Raw genomic sequence first — 24,968 nt, 5'->3', positions numbered from 1 at the left:
ATACATTTACGGTAATCTCCTAATTTCCGTAGATTCTTACTAATTACAGATCTATAGACGTTCTCTTTTATACTACAGATGAAAACTCGTATGAAAGATATTCTGCAATGTAATCATCAGATGACATTAGATATAAATGAATCCAGATATTTCCTTCTGGCGTATCAGCAGCCTGATCCGTCAAAACTAATGCTTATTCACTCCATTACGACTGATTATATTCGTTAATTTGATTAAAAGCCAATCAACTAAACACATAAACTAATCACTTATTAGTTTGAAGTGCTGTTTTTGAGATTTTAATTATTCCATTGAACATTGCATAATTTTTGTGGAGGGAGGAGGGTCGTTGAATTCACTCAGAGACATACCTGGCGCGCTGGAGACTTCTTTGAGAAATGTATACGCTACTAATATATAAGATGCAATCATTTCTCTTTTCATTTCGTCGAAGATGTGGTCCGAATTATACAAATAATGTTCAAATGTTGGCATAGGTTGAGGGTACCGTTCAGTAGTTCACTATAATTTATTCTTTTTGTCAGAACGTTTGCACTGATTGAGACAGGTTTGCTTACTGTAATTTGTTTACTTAAGATCCGAAGTAAATATTAGTCAGAGAGATGAACTATCTCGAAAATACTAATGGATTCTGTTAATAAGAAAAGAAATATTCATTTGCTTAGAACAGATATTTCACTAGTGAGGAGAACAATTTTTTCTCCCACCGCCAAAGAAATGTGAAATAACACAAACATTAGAGAATACCAGATCCTAATTCGAACAAATTTCAAGTCTTAAAGTGAAACGAAATTGAAATTTAAAATATTAAGTTCACAGCTCAACTATTTGCTCATTTAAGCTCGTTAAACAGGACCTGCTTTTATTTAACTATATTAGGAAATTATCTCACAGAAAATACCTTGTTTTAAGAAGACAGGAAGAAATTTGAGCTAGTCATATTCTAATATATGTATGTATGCGACTCGAGGAGAATATAGTAAAATCCAATTTGACTATAAAGTTTGACAGTTACATTTCTTTAAAGTGTAAAATGATTACTTTTTTCCATTTTGTTTGAGTAATGTGTCGAAATAATTTCTTACTTCAAATCCAATGAATACTTTGCGCGATCGAATCCATGAATATAAATATAAGGGAGTCGACGCTATCAAAAAAATTCTTGACAGTATATAATAATAAAATTATAATAAGGACATGTGGTATGATTGAACTGGGATAACTAGTCTATATATATACCAGCAAAATCCAATCGAAGTGGATGTAGGTATATTTGAAAGTTGTCATCGGATGTGGCTAGCTTATTGTATTTAGCCCAATTGTTTTTAAATGATCATACTGTATACGTGTGGACTGACTTGGCTGGTATCATTAATTTACATACAAGATGTTATTATGCATTTATCTTAAAATAAACAATATGTAAGCACTCTTTAGACAGTTTATGCGTTGATCCAAGAATAATTTACAGCCGGTACTGCGTCATGGTTTAATTCAAGTTTGCTAAATTCGTGTCAGTAACCATCTATGCTTTCTTGAATCTTACTGTTGCAGTTACTGATCCAAATGACATCGTCTGGAAAAAAGATTTTTTACATATTACTAACCATCTTTAATAATGCAGATTTCAATAAACACGTGGTCATAAAAGATGTTTTAAAGAGGGTGTCCATGGAAAAACCAGGCAGTGGATGGCACATGACATATTTTGTTTTCAAAATTTTTTCATCTATTTCATATCACAAATTCATTCTTTCTCACAGTTACATTTTGTTTTTTTATTAACTGCAACAAATCAAGAGAAAAAAATAGATACAAAGCACTGAAAATTCATTGAAAAGGGGAGATAACTCTTCATTTTGTACAAAATTTTGTTGCATTGTTAGTGAACTTTAAAATCATTTCCTGAGCCATCCACTAATGATTCAAAAATATCTTTGACATATATATCCTTTGTATGATATAAATATTGCATTGGAACCAAAAATTCAGTGGGAAAAAAATTATGTTGTGCCACCCATATCATAGGATTTGCCTGATATTTACTTGGACAGCCTCTTAAAAAACTGCTAAAAAAGGGAAGAAAAGTATATTGGTACCAATGAATTAAGCAATCAACATATCTGCTACAAAGAAAGAGAAACATGTCTAATCTAGATTTTTGGAGAAGCATCATCGCTCAACTGAAATTTGAGCATGTAAATGATACACCGTTATACAGATAATATAGATTCTTGCAAACAAAAACATTAAAATCATCATTCGAAGGTAATAACTACTATAAGGAGCCGACAGACGATTTTGGTCGAGATAATTCTGATAAGGTCGCGTGGTCCTTTTTGCATTGTGAAACGCTCCAAAAACCAAAAAGGTCGAAGTTGTACATGTATGCAATGCAAAGTCATCGTACGGCCTTCAACAATTAGCAAATCTCATTGAGGATATAGTACAACTTTGGTAAAATCACGGACAAGACACATTCATCTTATTAATTTTTAAACATAAAAATTGATATTATAAAGTGTTGTATATCATTTTAAAGCTTTTAAACTCTTCTTTCAGATTATTGCAATTTTGTATATGTAACAGACTATTTTCATTAATTAAAACTCAATAAAACCTTTATTTTGCAATATGATTTCCTTGTCCCGCGTTACACTTTTAGTTTTGTGAAATTCTGAATACCGTAAAAAAACATATAAATTTTATTACCAAACGATATAAAAGTTTGTCTAGAACAAGCAATTCATAATTGGGCGATGACGTAATGTCGATTTTTTTCTCTCGAAAAGACGGAAATATATAAAAAAAAAAAAGGGATCAAGATGATGCAAATTATTTGTCCCATGCACGAAAGGTTGCCGTAATTTTTGTTAAATTGTCTCAAAAAAGGGAATTTCAGAGTAATGTCGAAAGTAAATAATTCTTATACTAGTATTTTGTACAAAGATCACACTTTCGCCTCATGCAATAATCAGGATTTTTTAAAATAAATTCTTATTATTCGAGTTGAATAGCAATGTCCGACATTTTGTCCCCTTCAAACTAAATTAAACGTATGGTTACGTTTTCTGTTTTTCATGATGTTTATTTAATACAGTGCCATTCGCTACATAAAACAAATTATAATGGATAAAAGTACAAAAAATTAGCTCTATTTTGATATTAAATTCCCATAAATTAAATATAATATACGAGATATCAGATAAAACTAAAATGTCCGATACAATGTCCCTACATACGATTTTGACGTTATTTAATAAAATATACTTCTAACGTTCCGTCTAATTGTCATTATTGCGGTTTTCAAAGACGATTTGGAATACGGCTATTTTATTTTGTTGCTTAATAACAAAACTTTAAAATTAATGTTTTATGTGGAAGCTCTACCGATTCATAAAGAAGGGGTTGGGAGAGATTTTCTCGCGGAACTGAAGTGTATTCCGGACTATAATAGTCGGATCCGCTATAATACAAATTAATAGAAAAAAAAAACAGCAATAATAATTGTTCCCGCTAATTCCCTTGCATATATTTGTGCAGAACTAACATGCAGCTAGATATGCCGTAGTCCTTTCGCCTTGACATTCTGGAGTGCAAAGATGAGTGCATTTGCAGTGCATAGTTTATCCATAAAAAAGTAATCGATTGCCTTTATAATTAAAATGTATATAAAACAAATGGTTTCAATTCAAGTTACTTTTTTATTTTTAATTTGTTAATAAAACTAAAGGTTAACATCTTTTATCTAAGAAAAAACAATTAATCCTTTCTTAGGAAAAAAAAATCAATCCTTTAAAATTTATTGTAAAAAGCCATCTGAACAACATGCATTCCAACGTTTTTATTTTGGCTTACGTCTATGAGTGTGTAACGTTAGGTGACACCAGTATCGTGCGAATACTTTAAACGGTCATTGGACGCCAAAATGATTAATGACTCATAAGAGACGATAAACGATCTATTACATTGTATACGCGTCTGTCATTTCGCTATTTGTTATGCTGTTTCACCAATAGATTGCCGATTGTCAGACTAGTAGCATCAGACATTTGACTGAGTTGCTTCATTATGTTTTTGAAATTAAATGTAATTCAAAATGAAATCAACGAAGTTTTGGAGAAACCAAGTATAACATATGGTAGATAACAATACGATTGTGTAACTAACCCGTGTTGTATTGCTTCAATGTAAATAAACTGACGGCACTATCTTGTTCATATTTCTAAACAATTTGAGGTTCAATGGTAGTTATCCTCTAGAAGTATGTGTTAATGTTTCCTGTACAGTATAAACAAATACTTTTGCTTTGAGAGTGTTTACCTTAGTCTGAGATCAATTTACTGATTAATGTGGAACGCTGCACATGACATACGGAAATGATTGCAAATGTTTAGTGCACGGTCAGGCGATGACCTCTCCGCACGTACATGTATCTTGGATGCTGTCATAAGAACATACTTCTTGTTTAATATTTAGGGCAGTTCCTAGTACCAAAAACTAAATATATATTTGAATGACTGAAGCTACATGACTTGTAGCAATTTGAAGCGCATATTTGAAGCTCTGCAGGAATTGAAGTATATATTGAAAGAAATTTGAGCGAAATATGTTTACATGTACCACTTGCAATCATTTTTGACCATCAAAACAAACAAAAATATTTGTAAATAACACTAATAAATCTGGCGCGTTTTAAGATTTTGAAGATATACTGTAAAATAAAAAAATATGCTAACCGTAAATAAACATGTATCAAAACGCAGAGTATATGTATAAGTTTACCAAAAGTATTTTCTACACGCTTTATCTGATTCTTCTATCAATTAGTATAATCAATAGAGGGCGAACGGTGACTGAACCTCATTTGTGCCATTAGTTTTGAATTAAAGCTACTTACTGAAACAAGTTCATCACCGGACACTGAACGTGTGACAATTACTTCGTTTCCGCCCTCTTTTTGTGATTCTACCATTTTATCTCCATCCATTGTTACAACACACTAGAAAAGTACAAATTAATATAGAAACATTATTATACTAAGTATATTGAAACAACGGCACTAGCGTGCTCAATAAATTAAAATCACAGAAAATAATCGCACTCGAATAGAATTATTTAAAATGTGTCGAAATTTTTCATTATTTCTAAGTTTTCTCAAGATTTTAAACTGCATTTTATTATAAGGGACTGTCAGTTTTCAAAAATATTAAAACAATATGTTCAGTGGACCTTGAAATTGGGGCCAACACTTTTATTTGGAATTAAAATTAGAAAGATCATATCATAGGGAACATGTGTACTAAGTTTCAAGTTGATTAAACTTCTTCAAAAACGACATTGACCAAAAAACTTTAACCTGAAGCGAACGAACGCACGGACGGACGGAGGCACAGACCAGAAAACATAATGCCCCTCTACTATCGTAGGTGGGGCATAAAAATCCGTTAATATATCACTTTTAATCAAAAGTTTTATTTAACGTTCATTGCTGCTATTGGCGATTTACTGGAAAGTCTAATATCTTACATTTAGGTTGACAAGATTCGATCAAAAGTGCCCTTTTTCTACTTCTTTTTTTTCGACAATCTATATGAGTCAATCAAAGCTATTTCGTGAGTTAATAAGTACTTTTCAACTAAAAAAGGTTTTTGTAATCTTTTTAAACATTGATGAGATATAAACACAGACAAAAATAGTACAGTTCTCTATTTACGTCTCTGGATTAAAATAAAACGTCTATCTTTGATCCACTTGTATTGCTAGAGTGCTGTCATCGTGACATTCAAGTAATATTTACTCTATTTAGTCTTAAAAGTCTTCTTATATTTAGCAAAGAAGATTTTATTATGTAATCTAGATAAGATTTTGTATCTTTATTTAGTTAAGAGTATATTTTCCATTTAATGTGTGCCTATTTCAAAAGTGTTTGATTTAGCCATACAATAAAGTACTGTCAAGTACAATCGAAAAAGACAGAACTTCCTTGAGACAGGAATAAAAACCACAGGAATAGCTGCTTACCGATAAAACGTCATTTAGCCTATCGAAACAAGTATCAAGATAAACAGTCGGGTTATTTTGTAATAAATATGAGGAAAATGAATAGAAATCCATAGTAATCCCAAGATAATATTTGAAATGATAAATTTATTTCCTTATATTTGAATAATTTACAAAAATAAAGTAGATGATATTAAAAAATTTTCGAACTTCTATCTATCTCGCGAGAGGCTTACAATATATTAGTATCTTTAAACCGAGAAATGATAAATTGGTGTATACGAATCAACACATACAGTGGCGGATACAGAACTTTTCATAAATGGGGGTCCACTGACTACCTATCAGGGACCCGCTCAAGACATGCTTCAGTGATTCCCTAAATAATGAACAATTTTTTCCCCACAAAAGGTGGGAGCACGACCCCTGCTCTCCCCGTTAATCCGCCTCTGACATACCAGTAGCCTGATAGGTGTACAAGAACCGATAAACCGGTAGCCTGATAGGTGCACAAGAACCTATAAACTAGTGTCCATGCAACGATAAAGTAATTGACTGGTGTTCTTGAATAGAGTACTGTCTAAGCGGACCGATATTAATTTAGTAATTATAAATGTGAAAAAAATGAAATAAAGCATTTTATTGTTAGCAAAATAATCTCGCATTTTATTTGTTTGCAAAATTAATCAATATAAAAAAGAAGATGTGGTATGATTGCAAATGAAACAACTATCCTCAAGAGACCAAATGCCACATTATTAAGAACTATCAAAGGTCACCATGCAGCTTTCAAAAAGAGAAAAGCCCATACCGCATAGTCAGCCATACAAGGTCTCGAAATGACAAATGTAAAATAATTCTAACGATAAAACCATTGGTCGTATTTCTGTACTAGTAATATTAATTGATCTTATACATCAGGCTGCCGTTTCATAAAGCAATCGCTAATAACGACTAACGTAGATTTTAACGTGTTACTAACGACCACATAACGATTACGTGTACGTGCGTTTCATAAAGCAAACGTTGACGAATCGTTCGATTTTTCGATCGCTAGACAATCGCTATTTATATTTAGAACGGGAATCCCAGGTATCGCACTCTCTATCGTTGGAGAAATAAATGGTAGTACTTAAACGACAGAGAGTAAAAAAAAATCCTCCAACAAGGTAGACTTAATAAAATTGTTTCTATTTTTTTAAGAATGATTCATGCAAGTCCTAAACTAGTTGAGAATTTTCACATGACACTGACATGATCTCCGTGGAATGCGAGTGGTCTATGTTAAACCTACCCAAATTTTGGACATACATTCTACATCCGATATCGGCTACAACATTTAATTTTAATACAACTACTATCTTCAGTTATGTTTGATAAATAACGAAATAATCGAAATGTAACCTTCGTGAAATGCAATCTCCGTTGACATTTTGGTAAAGAGTGCTTTCTATCACGTCCGCACTTTTATCGAGTATGGCATGCCGTATAAACATATTTATAGTTAATAATTACGAACGGCAAATATATAAATTACAGAAAAATTACATTAATTGTAATTCAGGCGACATAAGAAGACACCAAGTAACAATTTTTGAACTGCATAAAGGATACTATTTGTTAATTTTGATAGCATCTGAAAAAAAATAAACGGGGAAAAACTATGTTAGTTTCTTCGTTTTAATTTAAATATCTCGGATAATAAACAGAAGTAAAGATGGCATAAGATATATTTCATCATATTTGATTTGTGATATGAGGTACTAGTACTGAGAAGCTGAACGTTCAGTTTTATAACAGAGACAGTGCTGTTGGTAATATAAAAAAGAAGATGTGGTATGATTGCCAATGAGACAACTGTCCACAAGAGACCAAAATGACACAGACATTAACAATTATAGGTCATTGTACGGCCTTCAACAATGAGCAAAGCCCATACCGCATAGTCAGCTATAAAAGGTCCCGATAAGACAATGTAAAACAATTCAAACGAGAAAACTAACGGCCTTATTTATATAAAAAAATGAACGAAAAACAAATATGTAACACATAAACAAACGACAACCACTGAATTACAGGCTCCTGACTTGGGACAGGCACATACATAAATAATGTGGCGGGGTTAAACATGTTAGCGACATAAAAAAATATGATATCTGATAGAATAAAAATTCGATCACTAGAACTAGGTTGTATTCGCGAGTACCCAAATATTCTGCGCTAAACGTAAATGGTGAAAAAAAACCAAATTGGCGCTTCAGACGCATGAAATTTATCACTTGGCTTTTTTATCTATTTTTTCTCACTATCACTGTAACAGAGCTTTTTGAAGTCAATAGTAATATCTTGGTCTGACCTTTGTCATGAATTGTTTTATCAGTGGTATAAAATGTTATCATTGCTGAATAATTAAAATACATGTATTATTCAGAAGAATCCGTTATTTTCTATTCTTTTTTTTTATTGCCAATTTGTTTTTTGTATATTTTTTTAGAGGGGGGGTTCATTATTTTCTATTCTATAAACCATATGATATATCTTGGGTTATATCAAATAAATATCTGATATGCAAACAGAAAAGAATGGATAATATTACTAGTATAAGATTATCAACAAGGAGATGTTATTTAGTAAGTCGATTTTAGTGGTCTCTTTTAAAATTAAAAAGTCGGTGAGATCAATATGCTACAACCAACCATCAAAGAGGGAGGGCTGCCTCCTATGAATAAAAAATCTATGGAAAATATTTTTATATCTGGTATAATGCTGTTTTTGGTTTTTTTTTTGTCGTCTCGCTCTCTCTTTTTCTCTTGTCCTGGTTTTGTTTATAGGTATTTTTATTGGACTTTTAAAAATCTTTTTCAACGACAAGGCATGCAGCATCAAAACTATTGTTTGAAAGTTATTCTCTGTCATTAATCTGCATGAAATATTACCACTGAACGTTCAGAAAACAACAAGCAATCAATCATAAAGCTAGGTTCACACTGCCGATCAGATCAACTCGACTAAGCCCGGTCAAGACACATTACGTGATCGGGAGACTGGTCTGACTCAACCGACAAGCATGCTCGGGATAGTCTACCTTGCTCTTTATCGATCTGACTTTCTACCCGAGACATGTCAAAAACATTCGAGTAAGGATCGAGAAGCAATTTACTCTAGGAGAGATCGAAAATTCGTCGAGTAACGGTCGAATCGCTCGGGAAAGGATCGTATAGAGATCAAGTTTGATCGGAATACAAAAATTTTACCGGTCAGTACTCAATCATTTCGACCTTTGCTCGACTAATGTCCGATCATTTCCAGATTAACTCGACCAATGCCCGATCGCTTCCAGATCACTGCGACTTCTATATTTATTTTATCCCATACCAATTCGACCAATACCCGATCCCTTCGCGACCACATCCGACCACTCTTCGATCTCTACTCAGCCGTACACGAGACACATGACTGCTACACGATTCTTTAAAAGTGTGTGCAGATCTGATTAACTCTCATAACTCTGCTTCCGCCAAAATATATTGGCAACATTTTTTTAACTGTACAAAAATTCCTCCATGTACAGAACGTGTCTTAACTTTTGCAAGTTGAGGTAACAGCGTGGTATAGTCGCAGTGGAAGCGTTTTTGCGACCACATTCGACCACTCTTCGATCTCTACTCGCTCATACACGAGAACACATGACTGCTACACGATTCTCTAAAGTGTGTGCAGATCTGATTAACTCTCATAACTCTGCCTCCGCAAAACTGTACACAAATTCCTCCATGTACAGCACGTGTCTTAAGTTTTGCAAAGGAGAGGTAACATTTTAAAAGAGAGGCAAAAGACACCATAGAAAGAATCAAACTCAAAGGTCGAACACAAACCGACACAGTCATAGCAAAAAACGAAAACCGACGAGAAGACAAACAGCAGTCCACATAACATAGAAAACTAAAAACTAATCAACATATAACCCAACAAAAAGCTGGTATAAACTCAGGTGTTCCGGAAGGGTAGAATATCCTGCAATTTTGGCACCGGCGGATTTTTCAAATATGAAAGTAATTGTGCAATAACATTCATTATTACACTGCTGACGACTAAGTTATCTTTCGAAGTTGGTTGAACATCGATCAAGATTATATTTACCTGTTTTATGGGCTATTTTCTGTTTTGTCTGTCCGTATTTTTCGTTTGTCCAAAAATGTGTGTACTAGTATAAAAAAGAAGATGTATAGTACAATTACCAACGAGACAGATCTTCACAGAACACCAAATAACATAGAAACGATTAATAACGACTATAAGTCACATTACTGTATTATTTTTTTTTTCATTCGAACTGTTTTACGTAATTTCACACAAAAAGGAGACGAAAGACAAATATTTTTTTTATTTGGAGCGAATTTCGTTCTTACACTAGCTATACAAACAGTTCAGCGTGCACACGTTTCGATCATTTGTTTCTAACATACTTTTGCAAAGTTTGCATGATCTTGGACAACTATACACTCGCTGCTAATGCGTCTACTGTTTGTCGTTTGTCGTTATGTTAGTTCAAACGATGCGTTTCTTTCTAACTTTAACATTAAATCAATTATCTAAACGTGTTCTTACTTGTCATAACTCAAAATATTGTCTAAATTTACTTAAATTTAGGTATTATCATCCTTTCTGTCATAAAATAACAGCTATATGAAAGAAAGGAGGGTAATACATGTACCTAAATTTGAGTAATTTTAGACGATGTTTTGAGTTATGGTAAGCAAGAACATAACTCTTTTTTTTAAAACGGCTTTATCATCACTATCGTCATACATTCATCTGATTAAAATGAAAAACTGTCAATAAAATTAAATATGCATAGAGGAGCGATGTCCTCTGTGTCTATAACATCTTCAACGGAGGCTATTTCCCCGCGTAATAAGTTCAAATAACAACAAATTTGCATGCGTTTTTGACAGTTCTAAAAGGGTCAGCAAACTCTGATTAAACGATGCATTTGTTTCTACTACTGTAACGTTAAACAAACTATAACAAATGGCACACAACGTTTACTAAACTTTGGTTAGAAAGAAATGCACTCTTGATCCCTTGATATATATATGTAAAGTTGTAAACAGTTTCAGAAAAGGTATCACTCCATGGGATTGAAATTCTACTTTGGCACAAATTTTGGGGAAATATGTGACATGTTTGCCCTCATTTTGCAATATTTTTAAGCAAATACATGTAGGTTGTTGCCATACAGCAAAAAGAAAAAAAGTATCTTTAACCATTCAACTACTGGATATCAAATCAATGAAAAATACTGATTACTTACTTATGCACATATATTACACAAACAGTACGCTTTATATGTAAGAATGCAAGGAAAGACGTTGGTAAAGTTTATGTATATTGCTATCTAACAAAAGTACTTAGTCTAATCCAGTGACAAATCTCATTTTGTGGTGTCATTTCCAAAAAAGAACAATACAACTACCATTACATATCAGTGTCCACTATGAGGAAGTTTTTATAAGCGTTGTGTTCCTCTTTGTTAAGTTAGTGCAAGTCTCTCATACTGCTCACATGTGGTCGGCGTGTCAGCCACTGCCTCACCTAAATTTCTCGGCGCCCGTTGCTGTCTTCACCTTCTTGTTCGTCTTCTTTTCAACTCTCCAAGCTCCGTTACAGCTATTAACCTGTCTCTCGAAGCTCTTACCACCTTGCCCACAAATCCAATTGCTTTATTTCTATATTGATATTTTAAATGTATGATTTTACTGGGACCTTCTACTTTATATAACCAAATATACGCCAAATGTGTCCATTGGAACACTGATAATACCCCAGCTAGCATATATAACATTATAAAGGGTCATTACTCAAGAACGGCCACCCTAATTTGTATTTGAATTGTGTTTTATGGTGACAAGCATTGTGTATACGGCGTTTCATAAAATTTGGTTGAGGCAAAAATAAAATTAGAGAACGAAAACTAATTTTGTTGGGACGTACGCACATACGTACGGACGGACAAGGGTAACACGTAATACCCACTCCGAAGTGGCGGTGAATAAAAGTTTCGGACGTTTTTATTCTGCAATTGTGCATACCCGATCAATTCCCGATTATTCCTACGACCCATATACGATCACTTCGATCTGGTCTGGTCGAGATCAGACTGAGATCGTGAAAAAGTTGATTTGGTCTAGCTAGTCGAGTAAAGATCGTGTAAAGATCGTGATTTGATCGGAATTATCGAATAAGTATTCATTTTGTTGTCGGGATGGAGTTCTGATGTTGTCGTGAAATGTCGAGTTAAGGTCGTGTACAGTCTGGTTGCGGTCGGGTAGGAGTCGTAAACAGGCACGATCAAGAATTTGGTTGGGTTTGGTCGTGGAAATTTGGATAATCGGGTTCATCGAGATGATCTGATCGGCAGTGTGAACCTAGCTTTACTCATGCTTGTTAACTATTTTAATAGGATATAGGTACTCATGTATTCTGTTATTGTTTTATTCATGGTTTCAAGAGATTAATGAGTCAATACACAAAACAAAATATTCACGTTTTATTAACATTTTCTTTTGTGGACATTGGTTCACGAATAATGCATTTTCCATGCAGTCAGTTTATTATATTTTAAACAAAAAAAATAATTATATAATTGTTCTTAAACACAGTCAAGTACATGTACAAATTAAAAGCATAATAATTATGACAGCGAAATATCTATCAATATAATAAAAAAAAAAAGAAGGAAAATAACTTTTTTACTGCCCGTATATGAAAATATATTTTTTTTTAAAAGTTTTCTTGTCACTAAATTTATTCTTCTTGTCACAATAGAATGAAATTCAAAACAGTGTAGCTGTGGCCATTGATTGACACATTAAAATCATCCATTGACTGGGACAATTTACGTGAACGTTTGTCTGTAACAACCACTGTTCACGACGTACCTACGATAGACATTTAAACTGTGGGGTCAGCAAAGGTTTCTTAACGCCTTTAATTATAAAATAATTCGAAAAATTAATCAGGAATAACCTTAAAATGAGTTTGTGTTTTGATTTATATAATTGATATAAATCAAAATATCGTGTTATTTCTGATTAATTTTTCGAATTACTTTATTTAGGTGTTGAGAACCTTTGGTGACCCCATAGTTTAAGTGTCTTTAAAAAGTACATAGTGAGCATTGGTCGTTACATACAAACGTTCACCTAAATTGTCCCAGTCAATGGATGATTTTAATGTGTCAATCAATGGCCACAGCTACACTGTTTTGAATTTCATTCTAAGAAGAATACAGTATGATTTCCAATGAGACAACTATCCACTCTAGACCAAATGACGTAAATATTAGGTCACCGTACGGCCTTCAACAAATAAGCAAACAATAAATATGATATACAGGAAAAAACGACAACCAGTGCATCACAGACTGTAGACTTTATATGTCGTTCCAACAAGATAGTTAGCTCATTCTTTCATACATGTAGCCGCATAATGCCACCGTATCCTCGAGATTCGGAGATCTCAAATAAATAATCGTAACACTTATTTTGGGAACAAAAAATTGTCAAAAGCAGTCGATTTCTTTTAAACCTTATGCAGTTTTTGGGTTCATAGACATATCCGAAAACTGGCTGCTAGCGAGTGGCTGCTAGCTTGAGCCTGGTTCAGGGGATTGAGGTTTCACCTATATTAACTACATAAATAAATATATCAGAATTTGATAACACTACCCGCCCTCTTTGGTTGCAACACGTTCTACTCCTTATATATCACTTATCTGAGTTTTATTTAAATTAATTTTGTCGCTGAAACTAGCACTAGTAGTTAATGTAGCGTCAGTCAAAATGAGACTGAAAACAAAATCACAAATACAATCCAGGTCCAAAGAAAATAAGATGACACATATGACGAAATATGTGTTCCAAAAAGATGAGCAATTCCAGCTTCTACAAATACGCCACCCGTGCGATTTTATTAATATCATGTTCGGGAATGTGAATCCACGAAAAACGGAGAAAGTACACAACACTTCCAATAACGATCGCACTTGTCAGAACTTTAAAAAGTTAGATAAACATGATAAATCATCGAAATTTGTTTTTATGTTGTAACACAAGCCAAATTTACTATTATGGGGAAAAATGATGATTTTATCGTAAGTTCTTTTGTCCTGTGTAGATCAGGTTGATACTATTATTTGATTTCAAAACCGTTAGTTGTTTTTTTTTCTATTTTGTTTTGGTTCCGATTCTGGCTGAGACCTATGGTGATATAATGGAGATATAATGATAATTATATTATACTTGTATTGTAATGTCTCAATGTTGACCCAATCATTATACCGCCCTTCTAAAAAAGTGTTGGAATAATGGGTTGTCGGACTAATGGGTTGTCGGACAAATGGGCTGTCGGAAAAATGGGCTGTCGGACTAATTGGCTGTCGGAATAATGGCGTGAATCATTTGAGCTTTACTTGGATGTTGATGGTGACCTTACATTTCAGGAAAATAGATATAAGAAGATGTGGTATAAGTGCCAATGAGACAACTCTCTTGTAAATATGTATACTATACATTTTTGAGTCTCTACAGTCTTATGTCAGAATTACACGATTCAAAACATTCAATTTTTAAAAAATGATGAATTCTTGAATTCTTTCATTCCAATCCAGACCAGTCTTATCATTTTACATGCATGTACATTGTATTTCCACCCTTTTTGTCGAGCCTGCGAAATTTATTAATAAAGCGGGACATACCGATAATAGATTACGTCGTCGGCGTCGGGGTCAACATTCAGGTACAGTCGGCGTTTTGTTAAAGTTTGTTTGAGACATCAGTAACTTTGTCAGCCCTTCATATAATTTTATGAAATTGGACAGAAGGTTGTTTATGACCAAAAGACAGTATCCAGAGTGAATGTTTGAAAAAATATTTTTTTTCATTTTTCGTTTTCTACTGGTAAATAGACTTTTTTTTTTTTAACAATTAACAAGTAGATACAGTCTAGGGGTAAAGTTTTGCTGAAGTTTCTGAATGATTGTTTAAAATGTCTGAAGCAAATGTTTGAAAATATAATTATTTTTTCATTTATACATGATGGTATATTTCTGATGAATGGACTTTGAATATTACAGTTCACATTTACAGAAACTTAAAAGTCTTGAATTTCATTTTTTGACATGACAAATTTGTGAACCTTCATGGATTGTTATGGAAATTAGACAGAAGCTCATCTTGAAGACCAAGAAATAACATCTAAGATTTTTTTTTAATTCTGTAGTTTACAGTGACTGATAAATGGATTATTTTTTTTTAGTTAACATTACACTTTTACGCTGACAGCAGCATAACATCGCGAGAGAAGGGGTTTCGATTTTTGTATAACATGTATTCCTTTTCGGTTATCGTCATTATAGAATATTTTTTCTTTATTCATATCTATGTCCATTTTGCTACTTTTGCAGATAAGATATGTTTAAATTAAATGGCGTTCTTTTAATTGTTTATATCGTTCTTTTCTCATTGTTTGAAACTTTAAGGCACCAGTATTTAGGTTATGTTCGGTAATTGTTCCTTTTTTGACTATTGTACCAATCCATACTCATATTCATAGTAATAATACTATTTGCAAAAGCTATTTTCTATTATATATAACTATTGAAACAATTTTAATGGGATTTAGGACCGTTCTGTGTTGTTGCATACCCAAAATTTGATTGTTCAAGTTCCAATTTTATGTTCATTTTTCATCTATTGATTTCAGGGTTTTGACAATTTATGCATACAAAGCCTATAGAAAAAAATTAATTCGTTGACTTAAAATATTGGTTCAACTGCACCCACGAAAGCCATGAAAATTGGTATCCAACGAACCGTAATGTTGAATCCCGCACATGTATCAAAATATCTGACAAGGATTTTTTTTTATAAATATAGTTTTTTACCCTTCCCATATCTTCATGAAGAGTGCTGCTTTTTTTTAAATTAACAGCTGCTGATAGATTTAGATTGTTTCAAATGTCCTCGAAATAAAAAAAAAAAGAAAAATATAATATTTCAACCGGAGTTATTATAATTGGACAAACAAGCACTCCCTGCCAAAAAACGCGGACGTGACAGAAGACACCTTTTATTAGCGTCAACAGTAAACATTGGTATAAAATTTATTGTCTAGATGTTTTGGTCATATATCACAAACAAATAGTTTGTTCCAGATATTTCTTATTGTTCTGTTGGAATAACTTGTTATACATATGAATTGTAAGTACATAGCACGCAAATTATCTTTTACTTTACTCAAAAGTCAGTGTGAAAGGAGGTCAAAGTTGGAGAAAATTACCAAAGTCGTCCTTTCAAGGCGTGGTAAAAGCGTATCTGCAAACTTAAATATGCTCTGTCTACCAAGAAGGTAGCGAGATATGATATATGTGTCATTTAAATTGTCACTGATTTCAGTCCTTCCCTGAAAACCCTTTGTCGTCTAAAAATTCGGCGACGGTTGTACCCCAAAGTATGCAAGGCGACGGCCATCTTTTATTTAACGATCGCTTTGCGACAGGTTTAATCACACGTAAATAGCGTCCGCGATTCACACGCAATGTACGACCATCGCAAAGTACGATTGTTTTATGAAACGGAATTTTAGCGTTACGTTTGGTTAACGTTCAAACGTACGCTAACGATCGTTTTATGAAACGGCAGCCAGTTAAGCATTCGCTTAAGGAACGTATTGAGGAACAATAAATTCTAAGTAAAGAAAACAATCAATTTATAGGAAAGATTGTAATGTTGTTGAAAATTTAAAGGTCGTTGAAATGAAATGAATCACATTTTTTGCTCTTTTGACAGTTTTGAGGTAAGAAAAAACGAGTGTTGTTGTGGTTTACACATACTTCATCAAATGTCTTAACTGGTGCATCATATGAAATGTCACACAAGCTTGGAATATGTACTTATAAATTTCAAAGTTATCATATATGTAACGTTTATTTCTGAAATCATGGACTGATTGATATATTTATTTTCTAGAGCACTGAACTGCAAGACATATTATAAAAGGTGTCAGACGTACATGTAAAGGATGTCATACCATTCAGGAAGTATCGATCGAGAACTCAAGAAAAAAAAAAAAGAATTATTACATGTTAGCACATGTGGATTGTATTTCTATTTAATTTTAAAAAGAATTCAGGACGATATGTTATTGAAAACGGTGGTTAAAATGATACTGTAAAAAAATCCCTAATCTAAACAGTAGTATTTGCACCCTCCCTTTCGATAAAGCAGACAAAAATATAACACAAGAAAAAGATGACAAAATTATTTTAATAGGCTTTTTAAAATGTAATCTTGACAGATGGGTTTTGTTGAGTCATCAAAACCCTTCGTAATCTGGTATTATCATAGAGTATTGACAATTTGATAAGCGGTAGATTTTGGAAAAGAACCAGAAATAACACAACCTAGTATGGTCAACGTACCTTTAATGGTTGACCAATTAGGGAAGTAGATTGAAATTTCTGTCCTATTGTAAAAGTACTATCTTTTATTTTGTCTCCTACTATAGTCTTTATAGTCCAACTGTCACCATTCTGTGAGATTTCCATAGTTGGCTGGTTCTTCCTGGCAACCTCACGTAGATTTTCTGGTACACCTTAAATGTAAATGCAATGTGTCATTCAAATCTGTTTTAAATATTTTTTTGTCCTCAAAATTTTGCTTATTATATTGGTAGATTGATTTTAAAGATGTGTCAAGCTATACTGCTCGATTCTTTGTTCGTGGTTTTAAAAAATATCATTAAAAAACAACAAAATTTAAAGTTATGGTTATTTTTTAATGTCACAATTTTGTAATATCTTGGAAAAAGTAACTCGAAGAGAACAAACAGTTGGAACTATTAGTTTTTCTTGCTTTTTATTTTAAACGTTGTTGTAGTTGGGCATTTCATAGGTAAAATTTAATTGTTTGGTTTTCAAGGAAAAAATTTCCGATTGGGAGAGCTTTTTTCGCATTTTTCCCGGCTAACATCATACATAGATATTTTTAAATGATTAGAATATTAATTTCTAAACTTCAATATTTTGATAATTTTGATAATTTGCGACTTTTTGATAGTATTCAAAGATGTTCAAAAGCTATAAACCTATTGAATAAAAGTGTTTATTGATTTGAAAAAAACAAACACTTTTATATTTCAGATTTACTGAAGGGGTGATGTGGGACGGTAAACGTAGTTTTTTTTATGGAGTGCATTTTAGCCCATTTGGCTCAGATCCGAAGCTAAACACGTTTATTTCTTTTTAAAGTAGTTTTTTTATGGAGTGCATTTGGCTCAGATCCGAAGCTAAACACGTTTATTTCTTTTTAAAGTAGTTTTTTATGGAGTGCATTTGGCTCAGATCCGAAGCTAAAAACATAGGCGGATCCAGGGGGGGGGCCTGGGGGGGCCCGGCCCCCCTTTCGTGGTAAAATTTTGGTTGATTATATAGGGAATCATTGAAGCATGACTGGAGCGGCCCCCCCCTTAGGTCAGTCAGCGGCCCCCCCTTAGGAAAAGTTCTGGATCCGCCACTGAAACACGTTTATTTCTTTTTAAATTAAGCTGAAAGATATAAAGATCAGGACTTCTGTTTCGAATACAAGACTGATGGAAAATAGTTCAAAGTTTAAAAGATGTCAATCATCCGTATATTACATGTTAGTAAAAATAGTTGACTTTATACTATTTGATATTTGTACTTGTACCCGGTACTTGACTTCACGTACTCTCAAGACACAGCGGATATATCTATCAATATTTTATCAGGAGAGTTAGTCATCGGAGATAAAACTGCAGCAGTTATCTGATTAATCCGAATATGTACAAATTAGTCAAATTCAGATAACAAGGTCGTACTTAGGTTATTTTGGGTTGAAAACGAGGTTCGATTAGAATATTTCCGTCTTCTAACTGGACCAGGAACAGTAAACGTAATTTTCACCACACGTGTACTTGGGGTGTTTAATGTCGTCTTTCAATTACCCAAAACACATTGAGAAAACACAAATCAATCAGTTTTAGTTTTAACATATTTATTTAAAGTGGATAGGGAAACAAGTTATTGTAATTTATATAAATCCCTTTTCACTTTGAGGGTGCGAGTTCTGCCTTGATCGGCATTAGCCTGCTCTTTTTGGAAATCTACAAGGCTGTCTTTTACGTGCGAGAGATATTGCTCTCTTTTAACACGGGTCAGCCATAATTTATCGTCCCCTTTTGACGGACTATCATCGTTTCTCAAGACCATACTAGCAAATGGTGTCAAGGGAGAGCCAAAAATTAAGGCCCTGAAATTTTCTCCCCGGACCGGGGATCGAAACCAAGAACCTTTGTGTTTGTAGTCTGATGCAGCTACCACTACACCACGGCTCTCAACCAGTTTTATAACAACCCGACTTTCCATTCTCAACCTTAAGGGTGGACTGATAAAGAAAAAAATATGTATTACTGGACTTGTCCAATCTGACAGGAAGGCTTTTTCTCAGTAAGGGTCATTTTGGCGTTCGGAATACTTTTATGCGGAGTGCAACCGCTCTGAGAAATACCATGAACTCAGATTCCTCGTGTTTGGATTTTGCCACCGTATTTGCACGTGACATAACTCATTATTGTATGCAAAAGGTCCATAACTGACCTTGGGATGAGAGAAAAAAATCTGTCCAAACTCAAATATAGCCGGTTTTCAAGGATCAAATATCATCCTTTCATCAAGGTCTACTCAATAGTAACCCTAACAAGTCAATTTATCAGTTTTAAAAAAGAAATAGACAATGTCTCAATTAAACGTTGAACTATATAATGATTTGAAATTATAAAAACTTGGAACAATACTTAGCTACAATGTTGGTACTTATTGGTAGAACAATAGATATTAAGCGACCATGTCTCTCTTCGCTAGTAGAAATCAAATAAACAGGAATGTGAAAACGTGGGTTCATATATATGATGGTATGGAGGGGGTCCTTCATTTCTTTATCCTTAATTTTTAGGCCATTAATTCTATTCTGTTTATTTTGTGCCCATTATTCTTCATTCTTTATATTTTAGCACCTCATTATTTTTTTTGGTCAAGTTTTCTCTATTCTTTATAGATTGTTTTCATTAATCTCTTTTTTGTAAACCCCCATCAATGCCCTCATATAATTCTTGTCCTGTCATATAATGATGATGCAGAAAGTCGCATTTTTACATTATTAACGTTTTTGGTTGGGCACGTAGAAAATATTTGAAAGCAAGCATGTTCAACTACTCCTTAGATTTGTTTATAAATTCAATTATTGTACTGTTAAACAGTTTCTTTATTTGAAAGGCAAGCCGATATGATAGAGGACACACTATATATTCATGGTAGTTTTGTGCATATTTCATGTATATACATATTGAAACATGTACATGTAAATGTATATGCAAGGTCATGTTATATGTTAGTTTTTTTTCGATTTTCCTGTTACAATCATAGGAAACGGAAACACAAAATTTATGCACTAACTTGTCCGGAGCTACTTGTGCGTTAAATTGTTGTTAGATGACTATAATAACATTATAAACAATTAAATGAAAATTAGATATAAAAATATATAAAAGAAATAGAAAGTAATTTTAATTTTGATTCATATTCAACTTACCAGTTGCCTGCATATATTCCTCAAGTTTCTCTGCAGACAAATACTTCCATGTTCCTACTAAAGCCATTTTGTCAAACTCTTCAAATCTACTACACTACGATCCGAACGTGCTGCAAGTTACCGGCAATTGCTATGATTAATAACACAATTCGATTAGCTAATATTATAATTCACGTGACTTTTTGGCTAATCTTTGTGCAGCCTTTGAACGTCAGTTTGTTGACGGATGATATTGAACTATCATCTATAACCGATAGTTATTTTCGTATTTATTGCATATTTTTACACGCTTTTATTTACGATACACATTACTTTAATTGAGATAGAAGTACATGTTTTCCCTGAAGCAACAACATCTTAATATCAATTTTCATAATTAATCATTAATAATACAGTATCATATATCACATTCATATAATATTTACACGTAACCTTAAAACGAGGACATACTACTTTTTAGCACGAATTTCACTTCAAAAGCGACACCCTTTATTTACTGTTAAATCATCTTGATTCTTTCAATTCAAAACAATGAATTAACACCAAAACTGATACTCATTCTTATTTTATCAATATAAATCTAAACATTCATGTTTAAATCAAATTAAAAAAAAAGCTGACCATACATGTATTTACGTTATATACTTACTCTGACCGCGGATAATGGGATGGGCAAAGATTACATTATCAGTTTGCATTCATTTCCCTACAGATTCAGTTTTGTTAACATGTCAGTGTTACTTTATGTATTGTCACTTGTTGCCAGATTTGTTCTAGTGTTATAGCACTTTCGTTACCTTTTTGACATTTTATTGTTTTTAATTTCCAAACTCTTGGGTCAACTCTTTCCGATAAAGGTACCTTCAAGAAACATAAGTGTTTTCGTTTTTATAGTTTAAGGATGTTTGCTTGTCATGTTTTGGAATTTTTGTCAGATTTTCGAAATCCTCTGGTTTTATCCATCTGAATGCCTTAAACATTTTTGCCATGGACCCCCACTTTTCCTTTTATAAATCTTTTACATTTATAATTTTAAGCCATTTGTAAAAGTCTTATAAAATCTTATTTATTTTTTAATAGCTTTTGAGATCTTTAACTGGTCAATGATAAAGCTATGAAAAACCAAGAGAGAACATTTTCCCGCCAAAATTCCTATGGCTAATATCACGAGCAGGTGGCAGTTAGGTCCGCTGCTGTATGCCCTGAGGTAATCGGTGCCCTGAGGTAATCGTGGTAATGCGTCATTGATTAAATACGCACGAAAATATAGTTCTTATTTAGATAGATCTTAATACCAAATTTTAATGTGACCAAATACCAAAGATGTCAACAAACTTCCCAAATGATTTTATTATTTGTTTTCACCGATCATTCATTTCGTATGTACGTGTAGGGTGGGGATGGCTGGTAAAATTATAAACTTTTTTTTTTTTTTTTTTTATAAAAGTTCAATTAATGATCTGAAGTATTCATTCATGACAGGGTTACCTGAGGTAACCCCAATTATAACAACAAATACAACCATTAAACTCAAGTCAACTGAGGTAACTTTATATATACATCACATAAACAATACAAATCTATGAAGTCCTACATTCTATTATAAAATTAAGAAATTGTGTAATTAAAATATAAATGTATACACTAGCAAAGTATGTACTAAAAATTCTTTCATAACAGGGTAACCTGCGGTAACCCAAACAATAACAGCAAATACAACCTATTTAACTCAAGTTAATTCAGATCACCTTTACACCTATACATCACATAAACAATATAATTTCAATGAATTCCTACATAACAAAAGAAGAAAGTGGTTTATTACAGCATAAATGCATATACTAGCAAAGTATCTACTAAGTATTTTGTTATGACAGGGTTACCTCAGGTAACCCATAAAATAGCAACAAGTATTATCCATTGATATCAAGTTAACTAAAGTCGCTTTTCCGATATATCACATAAACAATACACATCTATGAGGCGTACATGTAAAATAAAGAAATTGTTTGATTACAACATAAATGTTTTCGCTAGCAAACCATCTAATAAGATTCTTTATAACATGGTTACCTGAGGTAACCCCAGATATAATTACAATTATAACCCACTTAACTTAACTGGAGTAAATTGAGATCACCTTTACATGTAAATCAAATAAACAATACAACTTTCATGAAGTCCTACATTTGAAATAAAGAAGTTTGTTTATTACAATAAATGTAAACACTACCAAAGTATTACGAAGTATTCATTCACGACATGGTTACATGAGGTAACCCCAATAATTACAATAAATACAACCCATTCAACTCAAGTTAACTCAGGTTACATTTATATAGACCTCGCATACACAATACAAATCTATGAAGTCCTACATTTTAGATTAAGAAATTGTGTCATTACAGCATAAATGCATATACCAACAAACTATCTACGAAGTATTCTTTCATAACAGAGATACCTCATGTTATTTCAAAAATAACAACAAATATAATCCATTCAAATTAAGTTAACTAAAGTCGCCTTTCCTGAATATCATATAAACAATACTTATCTATGAAGTCCAAAATGATAAAGTAAATGGTTTATTAGAAGTTAAATGTATACTCTGGAAAACTATCTACGACGTATTTTTACGTGACAGGGTTACCTCAGATAACCAAAACAATCACAACAAAGATAACCCATCTAACTTCAAGTTCACTCAGGTTACCTTTAAATATATATACATCACATAATCAATACAAATCTATGAAGTCCTACATTTCAAATTAAAAAATTGTGGAATAACAATATGAATGTATACACTAGCAAAGTATCAACTAAAAATTCTTTCATAGCTGGGTTACCTGAGGTAACCAAAACAATAACAGCAAATACAACCCATTTAACTCAAGTTTATTCAGATCACCTTTACATATACATCACATAAACAATATAACTTCAAAGAATTCCTACATTAAAAATCAAGAGGTTGGTTTATTACACCATAAATGCATATACTAGCAAAGTATCTACTAAATATTCTGTCATGCACGGTTACCTCAGGTACATGTAACTCATAAAATAGAAACAAGTATTATCCATTCATATTAAGTTAACTTAAGTCGCCTTTCCAATATATCACATAAACAATACCCATCTATGAAGTCCTTCATTTAAAATAAACAAATTGTTTGATTACAACATAAATGTTTACACTAGCAAACTATCTAAAAAGCATTCTTTATAACATGGGTACCTGAGGTAACCCCAGACATAATTACAAGTATAACCCACATAACTGAAGTTAACTGAGGTCACCTTCACATGTGCATCACATAAACAATACAACTTTCATGAAGTCCTACATTTAAAATAAAGAAGTTTGTTTATAACAATTAATGTAAACACTAGCAAAGTGTCTACGAAGGATTCATTCATTACAGGGTTACCTCAGGTAACCATAACAATAATAGCAAAGATAACCTATCTAACTCAAGTCAACTGAGGTCACCTTTATATATATATACATCACATAAACAATACAACTTTCATGAAGTCCTACATTTGAAATAAAGAAGTTTGTTTATTACAATTAATGTAAACAATAGCAAAGTATCTACAAAGAATTCATTCATTACAGGGTTAACTCAGGTAACCATAACAATAACAACAAATACAACCCATATAACTCAAGTAAACTCAGGTATCACCTTTAAATATATATGCATCAGATAAACCATACAAATCTATGAAGTCCTAAATTTTTGAATTAAGAAATTTTGTAATTAAAATATAAATGTATAAACTTACAAAGTATATACTAAGAATTCTTTCATAGCAGGGTTACCTGAGGTAACCAATACAAAAACAACAAAAACAACCTATTTAACTCAAGTTAATTCAGATCACCTTTACATATACATCACATAAACAATATAACTTTAATGAATTCCTACATTAAAAATGAAGAAGTTGATTTATTACACCATAAATGGATATACTAGCAAAGTATCTACTAAATATTCTGTCATGACAGGTTACCTCAGGTAACCCATGAAATAGAAACAAGTATTATCCATTCATATCAAGTTAACTTAAGTCGCCTTTCAGAAATATCACATAAACAATACACATCTATGCAGTCCTACATTTAAAATAAAGAAATTGTCCGATTACAACATAAATGTTTACACTAGCAAACTATCTCAAAAGCATTCTTCATAACATGGGTACCTCAGGTAATCCCAGACATAATTACAAATATAACCCACTTAACTAAAGTAAACC

General features: G+C 32.6%; 1 protein-coding gene across 1 annotated transcript; it reads right to left on the bottom strand.

Annotated features, from left to right (window-relative positions):
• Window positions 1-1,406: 1,406 nt before the first annotated feature.
• LOC139527609 (fatty acid-binding protein, heart-like) lies at window positions 1,407-21,133 on the bottom strand. Its single transcript, XM_071323140.1, has 4 exons — window positions 20,694-21,133; window positions 17,507-17,679; window positions 4,922-5,023; window positions 1,407-1,597 (listed from the first exon to the last, which is right to left on the bottom strand). The coding sequence occupies exons 1-4, from the start codon at window positions 20,758-20,760 to the stop codon at window positions 1,547-1,549; spliced, it is 393 nt and encodes a 130-aa protein (XP_071179241.1). The 5' UTR covers window positions 20,761-21,133; the 3' UTR covers window positions 1,407-1,546.
• Window positions 21,134-24,968: the final 3,835 nt, after the last annotated feature.

This window comes from Mytilus edulis, chromosome 6, assembly GCF_963676685.1.
Source record: "Mytilus edulis chromosome 6, xbMytEdul2.2, whole genome shotgun sequence".
Taxonomy (NCBI): domain Eukaryota; kingdom Metazoa; phylum Mollusca; class Bivalvia; order Mytilida; family Mytilidae; genus Mytilus; species Mytilus edulis.
Note: the sequence above shows the minus strand (reverse complement) of the source record. Positions and strands in the feature narration are given on the sequence as shown.